General features: G+C 34.1%; 1 protein-coding gene across 2 annotated transcripts in view; it reads right to left on the bottom strand.

Annotated features, from left to right (window-relative positions):
* Positions 1-9,989, bottom strand: part of LOC132094922 (ephrin type-A receptor 3-like) — a 119,970-nt gene extending 109,981 nt beyond the window's left edge. For both annotated transcript variants that reach the window (XM_059499591.1, XM_059499590.1), the window contains exons 1-2: positions 9,780-9,989; positions 1,363-1,427 (exon numbers count right to left, since the gene is read on the bottom strand). In XM_059499591.1, coding sequence (XP_059355574.1) covers positions 1,363-1,427; positions 9,780-9,864 — 150 coding nt within the window. In that variant the 5' untranslated portion in view covers positions 9,865-9,989. The remainder of the gene's footprint in view (positions 1-1,362; positions 1,428-9,779) is intronic.
* Between the last annotated feature and the right edge of the window lie 4,153 nt (positions 9,990-14,142).

The following is a 14,142-nucleotide window of genomic DNA, read 5'->3' as shown; positions in this document are numbered from 1 at the left end:
TTTGGCAGCTATATGGAACAAATTACTGGATTACCTTTAGCAACTGCCAGCAAGTCATTTTAACACATAATAAAGTTTAAAGAAAGGTTTGGTCCGAGTAACCCTTGAGACCAATACCTGTACTGCTCGACAAATAAACATGGTTATTATCAGAAGCTGCGACCTTGAGGTTTTGACAACATAAATAAAGTTTCTTGACTTATTCTGCACTGACATGAAAAACACACCTTTGGGCTTAGTGTTCTCGTGTTTTGTTTTATAATGATCATAATACTGTATATGTTGTCTGTATTTTCTTTTCTCTTTTTTCTCTCTTTTTTTTTTAAATGGTTGAAATACCTTTGGAATAATTAAAATGTTATTTTATGATTTTGAAAGAAATCTCTTATTCTTACCAAGGCTGCATTTATTTGATCAAATATTATTTAAATTTAAAAGAACTTTTCCTGCTGAAATATATTTTAAAATGTAATTTATTCCTGTGAAAGCTGAATTTTCTGCATTATTACTTCAGTCTTCAGTGTCACATGATCCTTCAGAAATCATTCTGATATGCTAATATATGTAAATGTGCTAATCAATCTAATATCTGACCCTCATTTATTAACAGTTATTATTGGTGCTCAAATATGAATAATGGTTCTTCTTCTTATAAATGTTGAGGGTTTGTTGCTAAATATTTTAGTGGAAACCGTGATAGATTCCTTTTCAGGTTTCTTTGCAGTGTCAAATAATTAGAAACACAAAATATTTTTTGCCAAATCAGCATATCAGAATGATTTCTGAAGGACCATGTGACACTGAAGACTGTTGATGTAAAGTAATGATGCTGAAAATTCAGCTTTAAAATCATAGGAATAAATTACATTTTACAGTATATTCAATTAGATTTTTTTTTTTTTTTGGAATAACAATTAGAAATTATTTTAAATTGTAATAATATTTCACACTGTTTTTACTGTATTTTTTTTTATTAAATAAATGCAGCCTTGGTGAGTATAAGAGACCATTTTACAAAACACACAAAAAAAATTATCATTTAGTATTTACATCAAATTAGTATTTAAAAATTAAAATTTAATTCTAACTTTATCAGTTCATTCTAACTTTATTCTAACTTTATCAGTTCACTAACTAATGTTAGTGTATATACACTTATTGTCAAGCCCCTTTTTATTTTATAAAATAATCCAAACAAAATCACTTGATATTATCATATTTGTTTTTAAAGCTTAACTCAAAATAATAAATGCCCCAAAAACGGCACACAACATTGTGGCTCCCCAACAACATCCTCACAGCATGAAATCTCTGTTCTCTTCTTTTCCACTAAAACATATGGATTAGTTCTCCAGCACTCACCCCATGGGATGGGGATGATATCCAGCCCAGCTCCCCTTGGCTTGCTTTGGAGTTCAACAGGTTAACTGTAGAAAAGAGAGAAGGGGAGAGAAACAAATAAGCAGTTAGGCCTTTTTAGACCCATCAACACAGTATTTACTCAGCTGCACTGCTTTATGCCACAATCCAATTAAACAAACAATGGAGTCGACGAACTCATCCTTCAAACACATATTTTTCAGTTAGCTGCATGAGCTTTAACGGCTGGAGAAAAGTTACCCTTGTTACCCTGTGCATGACGGGATCCATAATGTCTGACCCAACGCTGATCTTGTGTGTTTCAGAGTATTATTTCACTGATAGGCATCTTTAAAAAGGCAAACAAATCACAAATGGTTTCTTTTATCTGACAAGCACCATCTGAAAGGATTCTATATATTAAAGCGATGTGTTGATAAAAGATTGAAGCTAGAAGAAGATTGTTTTTTTTAAAACATTTCACCTTAAGGTGATGTTACTAATTATTTCACCATTTACTGTTATATCTATAAACACACATGTAATGTGTAACTACGTCACCTCAAAATAAAGCAAAATGCTACATTTGCTCACTAATATAATTACTTTATTCACATAACAACTTGTATTAATAATTATTGTTTATTATTTTATTTCCTTTTTTCACAGTATTTCACAATATATTTCATATTTGCAATATGTTTTGCGTTTAACTTTGCTTTAAAAGTACGCTGTCATTTTTATTTCACTTCCTCACTTTCTAAATATTTATTATAAAATATTTATACATAAACGGCTTTATGATATACACATGATAAATTCAATTCATGTGATATATGACTACTCATAACATATTACTTTAGTCATACCGATCAATCCTAAATAAATACTATTAGTTATCGATTTTGTTATTTATTTGAAAACATAAAATATAATTTATTCACCACATTTTAAAAAAAAATATCTAAAATTGAATTGAAAACAAATACATTCATAGCACAAATTCTTTATGTCCCATTCATATTTTGCTTATTATTATTATTATTATTATTTCTTTTTTGTTGTAATTTACGCAATATAAATATTTGAAAATTCTCAGATGTTATTGTTTTATTTAACTCATACACTGTTTAATCTGTATCTGCCTTTGTATTCAATATTTATTTCTGTTTGTGCAGAAAGTTTCATTTTTATTAAACAATATCAAATCCTCGTCCAATCCAATCAACTAAAATGAAGTAAACAACAATAAAACAACGGAAAAATGAAAACTAAAACAATGGGAGAGGACAGCAAGGAGAAATGACTGCATTATTAAAGATGGCTGGCTGGCTGCATGGCGTGCTGCAGCGGGGGAAGCTCGTGACAAGCTCTTGACATCTCAGTGTCTCCTGCTCTCATAACAACGCCTCCTGTTTGATTGAGCAAGGCTTCTACAGGCACAAAGAGAGAGAACAAAAGCCTCCGTCGGCGTACAGTAAACGCATAATCCCAGCTGACATGTGGGCCACTCAGCAAGGCGTCTATGGCCCCTGCTAATAGCTGTGTCGCTCTTTCTCTCTACAGCGACGGCCAGAAAACATCCAGCCAAACCACAAATGGACATATGGGACATGGATGACATAAACCTTTCTTTTCTAAAAGAGCCTAGAAACATATACTTTATTGCCAGTATTTATTTTCCTATCACAAAGCGTGACATGATGTTCAAGTCGGGGCCAATACACCTTCTAAACGTAAAAAATGTGTACCTAGTACCAGTCAGACATTTGGACTATTATGGATGCATTTTTTAGAACAATAGAAGTCATCAAAATGTTAAAATATATGTATATATTTTTTAATTATGGAAATAATACTACTACTACTAAACACTGGGCAAATCTAACATTTTAATGACCAAAAAAAACTGAAGTTCACATTTATGCTGAACACTTTTCATTATTTAACTTTATCATTTATTTACTTTATTAATAATAATGTTATTATTATTATTATAAATCATTATTACTGAACTATTTATTAAATTAAAATAAATTAAATAGAATTAAATTAAACACATTTCAAATTTAATTTAATTTAATTTAATTTAATTTAATTTAATTTAATTTAATTTAGAGACCAAAATATGACAAGTAAGCAGATTGAAATATTGATAGGAACAATCAAGCCAAAATAACCTGTTTAATATTAGTATTTTATTTTCAATATTCATAATTTTGTATTTTTTTTTACTTGCTTAGTTGTTATGAATAATCTATTGTTTTTCATTCATCAAATTACAAATAAAAAATATGATTTTTATGGCGTCTGCTTGACTGAATTATCAATAAAAATTGTATTTGAATTTTTTTACAGTATATCATACGATAGAACAATTTTAAATTAAATGAAATTTTTGTTTTGTAAACAAATTCATACATGGACCATTTTTATTTGCCTGTGTATAATTTTAAGAATTTATTTTTATTTTATCTATTTTCTATAGATGAGAATATTTTTAAGATCACGATAAATATAAATTCAGTCAGGTGCATCCATAATTTTGACTTCTAGTCTATATATCAGTCTGTTACAGACCCCATTATCAAATTCCAGCAGAAAACAGCAGCACACCTGAGCGCTAGCCAAACAGCTGGCTGTTCTCATACTGTAGACGATCCCTATTAACTATAATAAAGCTATCTGCTTATGTCAGAGAATGGCAGCTCTCATCCAGCTCCGTTGGTTCCAATTTAAATTTCTAAATGAGCCGAGCCCGCATTTCAAATTGAGCCGACCAGGGAAATTTGAGACCATAAAATTAGAAAGCTACATGGGTGAGGCGAATTCTGCAGATGTAAGAGAAGGAAATCACAGCCAGCGTCATTCCCACCCTCTCCACCAAACATTTAGCATCAAGCTCAAAACAGAGGGCTGATTATGAACAGCTGATCTAACGGCCATCTCATCCAACCAACTAAACCAGACCAAATAGGTAAATCAATATGGGAGCGAGAAAATAATCTAGGATTCCAACCTTTGTCTCTAATTTATATGTCAAAGACATCATAATTTCACATTCATATCATACTGTGGGTATTTGACACGAAATACTATTGGTGAGTTGAAATATCCTGTTGTGAAAATTAATTTTTAGCAACACAATCTACAAATAAATAAATAAATAAATAAAAGAGCAGGTTTTATTACACTATATTCACAGACTACACTGAATATCACTGACTAATAATTTTGAAAATGAATGAACCACAATGCATGAACATATAAAATTAACTAAGGAAAATTAAATTAAATTAAATTAAAATTCTTACATATTTTTATTTAAAATTCTCTTAAAAGAAACGTGGATGCTATGTGGCAACAACCCACATGCTGAATAAGTATCATCACTCCAACAACTTGTTTGTGAAGAAATGTAGTGTGTTACAAATTGCCCTTTTACAACTTCCTTGTCACATAATTCTTAAGATCTCACTGTGTTTCAGGCGAATAGCATTCAGCACTCGCAGAAAATAGCCACTAACATTACACATATCTGCGATCACGGCTGACGATTATGATCTGGATGAGATTTGCATGGGTTTAAGAGACCATATGGCCCATAAATGACACACTGCCTTCTCTCGTCACCGTCCTCTTCACCTCTCAGGTAGTTAATTAAATCTGTTATTGAATTAAGATGAGAGTCAGATGTCTGAACACCTCAGAACCACCGGGTCCTCAGAGAGCATGAGGAGCTGATGCCTGGCTTTATTAAAATCTGACTGTGGGTGTATAAGAAACACAGCGGATTATTTTCAAAGGGTTTTCCAGTGAGAACAAGAGGCCGCGATATGTGTGTCCAAAATATCCACTGCTGCTCCAATGAACCCTTTTCTCACCCGCACTAGATCCTCCCCTGCAGCTGGTCTATCTTCACCAAGGGTCGCCACGAAGCCCAAAACCAAGAGGTCAGTGCTTGTACGTTTCATGATTTATGGCTTCCTTACAAGTCAAACCACATTTTGGGTTTTCGATTCAAGAGCTGTCAGGATTTGGCGCTCTGTGTTTACTAATTCCCCAACTCAACTATCCGAAAAACCAAAAATAAACAGGTTCAACTGGAAAAACAATAGCAAATTGCAGGTCCTGCAGCTTGATCGAAGCGTCTGCCCATAGTGGCACGATGGCAATGAAGTATTAACCTCTACGCCATGAATAATTCAGTCGAGTCTCAGGGTGTCTGCCTCAGCCCCTTCCGAATGCTTACAGCTTTTCTGTCTACCATCTCCATCCAAATTCCACCCATCAGCACAACCGCACATGTTACGGTTATATTGATGATACGGTATGCATTGGATGCGATTGTAAGTGTAAGCAAATTTCCAAACATCTAGAAAACATCAGCCGTCCCGTCTGGAAACTAGTGCACCGTGACATCACACCGCACCATGTCGTAGTCTGAGCGAGAGGAGCGCTGTGGCTTGCGTGCTGCGCCATCTTGGCCACAAGTTAGAAAATGGAAACCTTAGGATTGTAGCTGTGTTGTGTGATTCGTTTACGTCTGTATTTATGTTTTTGGCAGATGCTCTATTCTGGAGCTGATGGGCTTTGGGAAGATTTCCTGAGATATTTCGGTGTTGTTTTAGTTGAAATCGGTGTGTAAGGATGTGGTCAACTGTTCGCTGTAATCCCACATGCTCGGAAAACTGTCTGTCGTGAGTAGCCTATACGGATGACAGGATAGGCGATATGCATTACACTACACTGCTCCCAAAAATGTACCCACCACAAACGTGACTCACATAGGCCAGGCTAAATGGCAGAGAAATTAACTTGCTTCTTTAAACAGAAGTATGTTTCACTAGGCAATGTGCCCAGATCCAAAAAAAGAAGATATCAATTCCGTTTTTTTTTTCTCTCCAGTGTGTTGTTTATTAAAAAAAATATATATATATATATATAATGGCATTAAACCCGCTGCTACTGATTAAGAAAATTGCCACTGTTTATTAAATAAACTTTAAACCAGTAAGGTTTAATTTATATATTTTAAGTATTAAATAAAATAATAATTACAATTAGCAGTCTCAGCAGAACATATTTTGTATTTCAAAATTGTAATAAATAAATAAATAAATAAATAATTTTTCCAAGAGAGAAAATAAAAAGATAAACAAGACTTTGTTGTGAGAAAAAAAGGATAAAAAGAAAGAAAGAAAAAAAGAGTGAGATTGCGTGCAGTAAAAATAGTCAATAATATTTTTTGACTATTAATATGCTGCTTGGATATTCAGAAAATACATACCTAAATTACAGAGGTAAACTGGTCAGTCAAGCAATATTTATTTATTTAGTATTAGTAGTAATAACAGTAGTAGTAGTAGTACATGTGCTTTTTCCTTCTTCCTTTATTTATTTATTTATTTATTTATTAGATGTTGTTGTCTATAGTTAATTAGCCTAGAGTTGTCGGCACTTATATTGTTCCCCAACTTTTTCATCGTTAAAAAAATCAAATAAAATAATAAAAATAAAATAATAATAAAACCCATCTGTAGCTTTTAAAATTACACTGACATAGTAATGTGTCTCGGGCTTACATATATTGTATCCTCTATCTTTACACACACATATGCTGATAACACACACGGTGACCGACACGAATACGGTCTCAATGAGGTGCGCTCCACAAGGATTTGGTTATTAAAGTTCATTACATGCATAAAGACTTTACTTTAAAGTTTTGATTATTATTATCCCTATTTTACGAGCTGATGTTAAGGGTTAAAGTGTAGTAAATCGGCCCGTTTCAGGCCGAGCAGAAGAAAGCGTCTGAACTGAACAGTCACTGATGTCAGGTCAAGAATCAGGGCCATGATTTGTTAACGTAAAGTTACGTGATGAAACCTTATTAATATGAAATAAATAAATAAATACAACAATGAAGATGAATAGGCTACGTTTCAAACTCCACTAGAGTTTATTTCCTAAAGAAGGAGGGAAATAGGCTTCTGAGTCTCGTTTAGCATAGATAAGTCTATAACTTTTAATACGCGTATTGACTCCGAAAGGATTTATGAGTCTCTTAAGATTTTTTTTCTGAATTAATGCTCATGGTGTACATTATTATTCTAAGAAAGCGAGTTAATATGAACATGAAATGTATAGTTCAACTACTGCTTTTTTAATCAAATCATAATTCAATCGAGGCACGAGTCAATGTATGAATTTCGGGAGGTGAGCCGCGAGAGGTCATCAAACTGGTCTCTGGCGCTTAACACGTCCAATATTAGTTAATAAGAATAATGATAAAATAAAACTACTATTTTTATGCATTCAGATCATGTTAGGATATAATAAACACCACAGCTGAGCTGATTAGGCGACTTCAAGATGTAAAACAGCACTCTGCTCCAAATGATATCAATAGCTGCGGCTCTATACTGACACTCTCTGGTGAAAAACACGTCCCATTACATACTTTTTCAGCAAAACAGGCCTAATTCACAGCCTATAAATCATAATCAGAGAGAAAAGCCGCTCTGTTCCTCAGGACAGACAGCTAAAGCGTCGTGAAACATCAGAAAGCTCGCCCATCTTTGTGCTGACAGCATAAAAACACATCTTTCCACAAAGATCTACACTCTGATACAAAAATATCAATTCTTAACCCAATAATAGCAAACTGGCCTGTTTCATTTCGAACATAAATACACACCACTAAACGAATCTGTTCATCTTTTGTATCGGTTCATAGCAGTCCTGAATGAGATTAACGAATCTCTCTCTCCCTCTCTCTCTCTCTCTCTCTCTCTCTCTCTCTCTCTCTCTCTAATTAGGCCAAATAAAGTCAAGAGCAACTGAAGTTTTGGAAATGCTAATAAACAGCTCTATATATCGAATATGTGACAACCTTCTATAGATGGGTTATAGACAAAAGTCTCACTTCTCTTTCATCCCCCGAGCGACTATAGAAAAATAATTTAGCCTTTAGCTCTGAACGGGTCAAACAATCCTAATCACTTTGAACAAAACGGTTAGAGATATACATAAGATGCTTAAAAATGGGGTGTACACGCAAATAAAGCAAATATAAAAAGAACTAAAACACACCCCTTATTTAGGCCTACATCTACATCTCGACCCCGCCGCTTCTTTAAGTGCTTCACAAAGGACGTTTAGATGTAAAATACACAGACAGTGTCCTAGAAATAACAACTGTTTTGTAAAATAATAACAATAATAATAATAATAAAATAAATGTAAACAAATAAAAATAAAAATATAGAGAGTGCATCTATACTTAACTTTGCTGGCTTCAAATGTGGATTTTAAGTTATTGACTTTAAAAACGATTGTACTTGATCACTTTATTCGAAATGTCATCAGTTTGTAGACCTTTACTGTACAGATTATCCAATAGGCTAGCTCATATGGGATTGAAAATGTAAAATAATATGTCAACAAGTGCAAATGTATTTATTTATTTAAATTTATTGACTAATCGTCTGATTAGAATTAGGCTATAGCTACAACTGAGATAACTGGAACAACGTCGGCATCAATAAACTCTAATGCAACCTATTAGTTTTGAGTAATATTCATAAAATCAACCGCATCTTATAACAGTTAATATAAAGACTTCTATGTTTATGCTTTACCTTAATATCAACGTGCGCTTTAAGTTAAAATAAATAAATAAACAAAAATATTTGAATAGGTTATGTGACAGACAGCCGCTTGTAGCCTAAATAACTGTTTACCCAAAAGACGCATCTTAAGCAAAGTATATCCAATAAGTTGAAGTTTTTCACGTATTACAACAAAAGCGCAGTGCAACTCAATAAACTCGGCGCACAAACTTACAGCGCATGCAAATATGCCTTATAACTAGACTCCATATACAGGATAACCACACAATAATTATAGCAATTTCTTAATTATAAAGAAAATTAAAAATAAATAAATCAAATGCACAAAGACCCATATAGCCTATTTTAAGATTATGCGGTATGCCCAGTTGATTGTCGGACTGGATTTCGCGCTCAGTCGTTGCGCGCTCGTGCTTTCCCAACCGATCGATCGTTTCAAAACATGCTTTTGTCACGCAGCTCAAGTGACATTAACAAACAATAATAAACAACTCTAAAAGTTGAATTTGCAGCGACATATTTTAAGAAATTTCTCGCGCAAGCAATTCAATGCGTCTCACGCAGAACTGCGATAGTAGCTATTGATTCGGAGCAGCAGCTCTGATATAAAGTGAACGAGCGAGCGTTTAACCTTAAACTGCAAAGCAGGTAACTATTCACTCCGATGTCATTTCCCTTGTCAGATCCCCAGTCTGGTCCAGCGCAAGTCGACTGGCAGTGTTGGGAAGACAGAAGAAGCAGAGATGCGACACAATATGTCTCGCGCTCCAGACGTTATCTTACCTTCATTGGACGGATGAATAATGAATTCTGCGCTGGAAATATACGCGAAGAGAAAAAGGAAAAGTATTAAGGTTTTGGAATCCATGATAGCAGTTGAGGGGGCAAAACAAGGTACATAACTCCATGAAGCATGCCACTCATGTGAGGGCTTCTGTTCCGACACAAGTTACCATTCTCGGCTCTGAGGCTGATGTCAAGTTTGACACCGGAGACGAGGAGGAGTCTCTCTCTCTCTCTCTCTCTCTCTCTCTCTCTCTCTCTCTCTCTCTCTCTCTCTCTCTCTCTCTCTCTCTCTCTCTCTCTCTCTCTCTCTCCGATAGCTTCCCTCTTTCGCTGGGTCCTACACACCAGACAGCGCCGTTTATTACACCAGCAGGTTCAACAGAGGTCATGTCATCTCTCGGAAATTGAAGGAAAGACAAAAACACACGAGGCAGCTCATCAAATTCCAGTTACTATATGTCACATAGCGGAATTTATGCACTTCCTTTGCCTAAAAAACAGCACTAAGCTCTACACATTTGTCACATCTTAGCTGCAGCTGGAAGAGTAAACACATGGTTTTGTTTGGGCAAATAAATGTTATGGTTAAACTTACACTGTCCAGCATATAAGAACTAAATTACACTAATAACGTCCAGTATACTGATTTTGGTGAGCTAATTGCAAACACACTTTGTGTTATGCACTAAATGCACACTAAAATGCAAGTTTAATTGCTGCATATGTTACATTTTTAGTCTCAAATATTAAAAGTATTATAAAAATAAATAAAGAAATAAACTCTAAAGCACAATATTTTGCCTAGATTTGAGCAGCTATAAGATAAATGGATGGGCACAAATATGCTTTTATACCACAACGATGAAACTATTCATCACATTTGTAATATTTATGTAGCTTGACAATAATGTGAAATATTACCAATGTTCACTCTGTTATTTGTTGAATTACTGGAATCTTATTCACAAAACTGCACTGTCATCAGAACGAGCAAGTAGCTCTCAGACATTGACTGCATTAATGTTCATTTGTCTGTATGTAGGCTGCATGCTGTCACATCAGGTCTTTTAATACCACGCAGTCTAAGCAGCTGTTGGGCGGAGAGCCGGCCTGTAGGGGCTGATCGAGCCTGGGACAGACAACATTCAGAAACCCACTGGAACAACTTTCAAGAGACACTTAGAAAGGAAGTAAACATCACTTAAGATTCAATAAAAAACACTCACAGGAGATGAATAAAGTGGATTGGGGGGATTTCTCATTTATCGAACCTGTAAAATGGAGGCATGACTATTCCAATATGTTTATAACATTAGAGGTCAATACATTTCATTAAAAAAGAAAAAAGCTATATTTAAAACACTTTGCAACTAGAAAAAAGCATTTATTGTCACTTTTTATAAATTCTATATTTTTTATTTAACAATAAGTAATTTAAAGTAAATGTTAAGTTTATTATTCCTCAGTAAATAATGGTAACAATTAAATTCTGAGTTATTTTCATTAAATGCCTCAAAAATAAAAATAAAATAAATTATTATATAAATCACAACAGCTCTACAGTTGATAGTTCTTGCTATTAAAAAAAAGCAATAGTCAGCATTTTACAACAACAACAACAAAAAAAAAAAAACGTATATGCCTTTGCTCATCATTACGCATGCTTAAGACATGAATATTAGACATAAAATAATTAGAGCCTCTCTATGTCAATGTAGCACATTTCAGCTGTTAAATATACTGCTTTTGTTTGTAACAATTTAATCTTTCCAAAGACAAACAGAGTCTAAAAGTATTTACTTTAACATCACGATCAATAGATGCTTGATATCTGATTGAATGTTTTACAAGCATACATTTATATTAAATGTTTTTTTTTCCCCACATCTGAAACAGCCGCAGAATATTTGATCCCTGCCTGCTCTTGCTTGTGGTGAAAACTGATTTTATTACATTTATTTTTCAGAGCAATTTAATACTTTAAAAGGAATAAAATCAGATTAGAGAATGGAATATTACAGGAACAGTGATTGCTGACAATTGTATTACTCTCTCCTGTTGTTAAATTGTATTTCATTATTTTTCCCCACTAGTCTCTTTTCCACACTGGATATGATATAAGCTGTCAGACTTATGTAAACCATTTTATAGTATAGGCATTTTTCTCCCCTTAGCTGCGCTTTTGAATCTTTTTTGGACAACTCTCTGACACCGCAGTTAAAGTTCCAATGTGACTTAAACACTTTCTTTTCTAATACATTCTCCACTTTTATAAAAACAGAGAGAGCAGATGTTAAAATATAAATGTCCCTGCAAAATACAAATACACACAATCACCTTTAATAGCAGAATGGGAATCCCACTCCTGTCTGCAGAGGATACATTTTTCATTTTGTTGTCGGGCTCTATTAAGTCATTTCATTCAGTGTTTTCCCCTAGAAGCTTTGTCAAATTACTTGCCAGGATAAAACCCCATGATTTAAAGCCATTTTCTCAGTGACTTTCTGTCTTGAGCTCGGAGTCTTCACTCAAGCTCAACATCAAACCTGACTAAAAGCTCAGGCAACCTAAAGGGACACGTCTCCACGGCTGAATCATTTGTCAATTCAATCCGATTCCCGCTCCAAAAGTGTTACGATCACGAAGCAAATCCCTGTATGTTTAACAAGTAAACATGTCTGGAGCATGATTTAGTGAAGAAACGCGAAACAAAGAGACAAATCAACCGAACTACCAATTAAAAACAGGGAAACAACATTTGGTTTTTCCCAGAAGCATTGAGGTTTCGTCCGAGGCCATGTGTGGCCCTTATTATAGCGTGTGAAAGCTAAACGCAATACTTTTCGCTGATATCAACACAGCCAAAAGAACTCAAACAGGAAAACCAACGACCACTTCAAAAGATAATACTGCCTCTACTTTTTTCAATCAAATTAACTCTTACAAACAGGATGTCAAAACAAGTAGTTAATTTGATATTACTGTGTTTAATGTAATATATTTTATACAATTACATTCTGTGCTATCAATAAAGCAGCCCAGTATGTCTCCGGGTTTTAGAGTTTTCCGGATCTCCGTGAAGCCTTTCTTTTGTCTTATACTTTAATGCACTTTGCTGTTTTTGTCGAAGAGCCATGCTGGGTGCCAGTTTTGGATGCCATCCCTCCACCATCTGCTCCTGGATCATGCCAATCAGAGTTTGGAATGGCACCTCTGTCTTGCCAGCCAACATAACAGTTGCTTTGCAATTGGTCAGCTGTAGATTTTCCCTCAGGCCACACCTATCTCTCATTTCACAGAGGATGAGTTTCCCTATTATTTGGTCGGTTTGCATGAATCATGAATCATCTGTGCCGCAAACTTGTTAGATACACTGCTGCATTTAATCAGTTGGATAATGAATCTAAAATGCAAATGCATGGTTAGTATGTATCTCCACATATGTGTTTATGATGTTGAATTATGCATGCGAGGAATGAGGAATATTTATACCATTTGTGTTGAAATTAATTTATTATTCCTGCAATATGATACCCAAAGTCGTAATGCTTTGTTTAGCATTGTTTTTCACAAATACTATTGGCAAGTCGCAGTCTGCAAATAGCTGAGAACACATTATTCATCAACATTGAACTGCAGGGATTTGGGTCATTGCATTGCTTCAGATGAGTGCACAAATAGTTCAAAAAGTCCACATGAAATGGGTCATCACTTATGAAACGTGCAGCTTCTTCAGCTTCACAAGAGGACACTTGAGTTTAAGGCAGGACACTAAAGGTAAAAACATGGTTTTTCATGCACTGGTCAGTTTCGGGATTTTGGGTTGTTTGGTTTTCATAACATGTTCTTTCAGACTGGAAGCGAAAATAAATTATCTAAAATATACTTTTCGAGGAATAGCACAATGTACACAAATGTACATTTACATTTCATAATTTAGCAGAAACTTTTATCCAAATATAAGTGGTTTAATAATATATTTAAAAAAAATGTCATAAGTAATATAGGTAAATATCTGTTCATTACAATATTTACCCTATTCTCCTGAGGTATCTTGCTGTAAATTATCCTTTGCTTCATGTTAAATAAAGGCATATTTTACCAAAAATGAATGTTCTCTCATAATAAACACGTTATTCTAAAACGATATGACTAAATATACAACCCGAATTCCGGAAAAGTTGGGACGTTTTTTAAATTTTAATAAAATGAAAACTAAAGGAATTTCAAATCACATGAGCCAATATTTTATTCACAATAGAACATAGATAACGTAGCAAATGTTTAAACTGAGAAATTTTACACTTTTATCCACTTAATTAGCTCATTTAAAATTTAATGCCTGCTACAGGTCTCAAAA

Source organism: Carassius carassius, chromosome 19 (genome assembly GCF_963082965.1).
Source record: "Carassius carassius chromosome 19, fCarCar2.1, whole genome shotgun sequence".
Classification (NCBI taxonomy): domain Eukaryota; kingdom Metazoa; phylum Chordata; class Actinopteri; order Cypriniformes; family Cyprinidae; genus Carassius; species Carassius carassius.
Note: the sequence above shows the minus strand (reverse complement) of the source record. Positions and strands in the feature narration are given on the sequence as shown.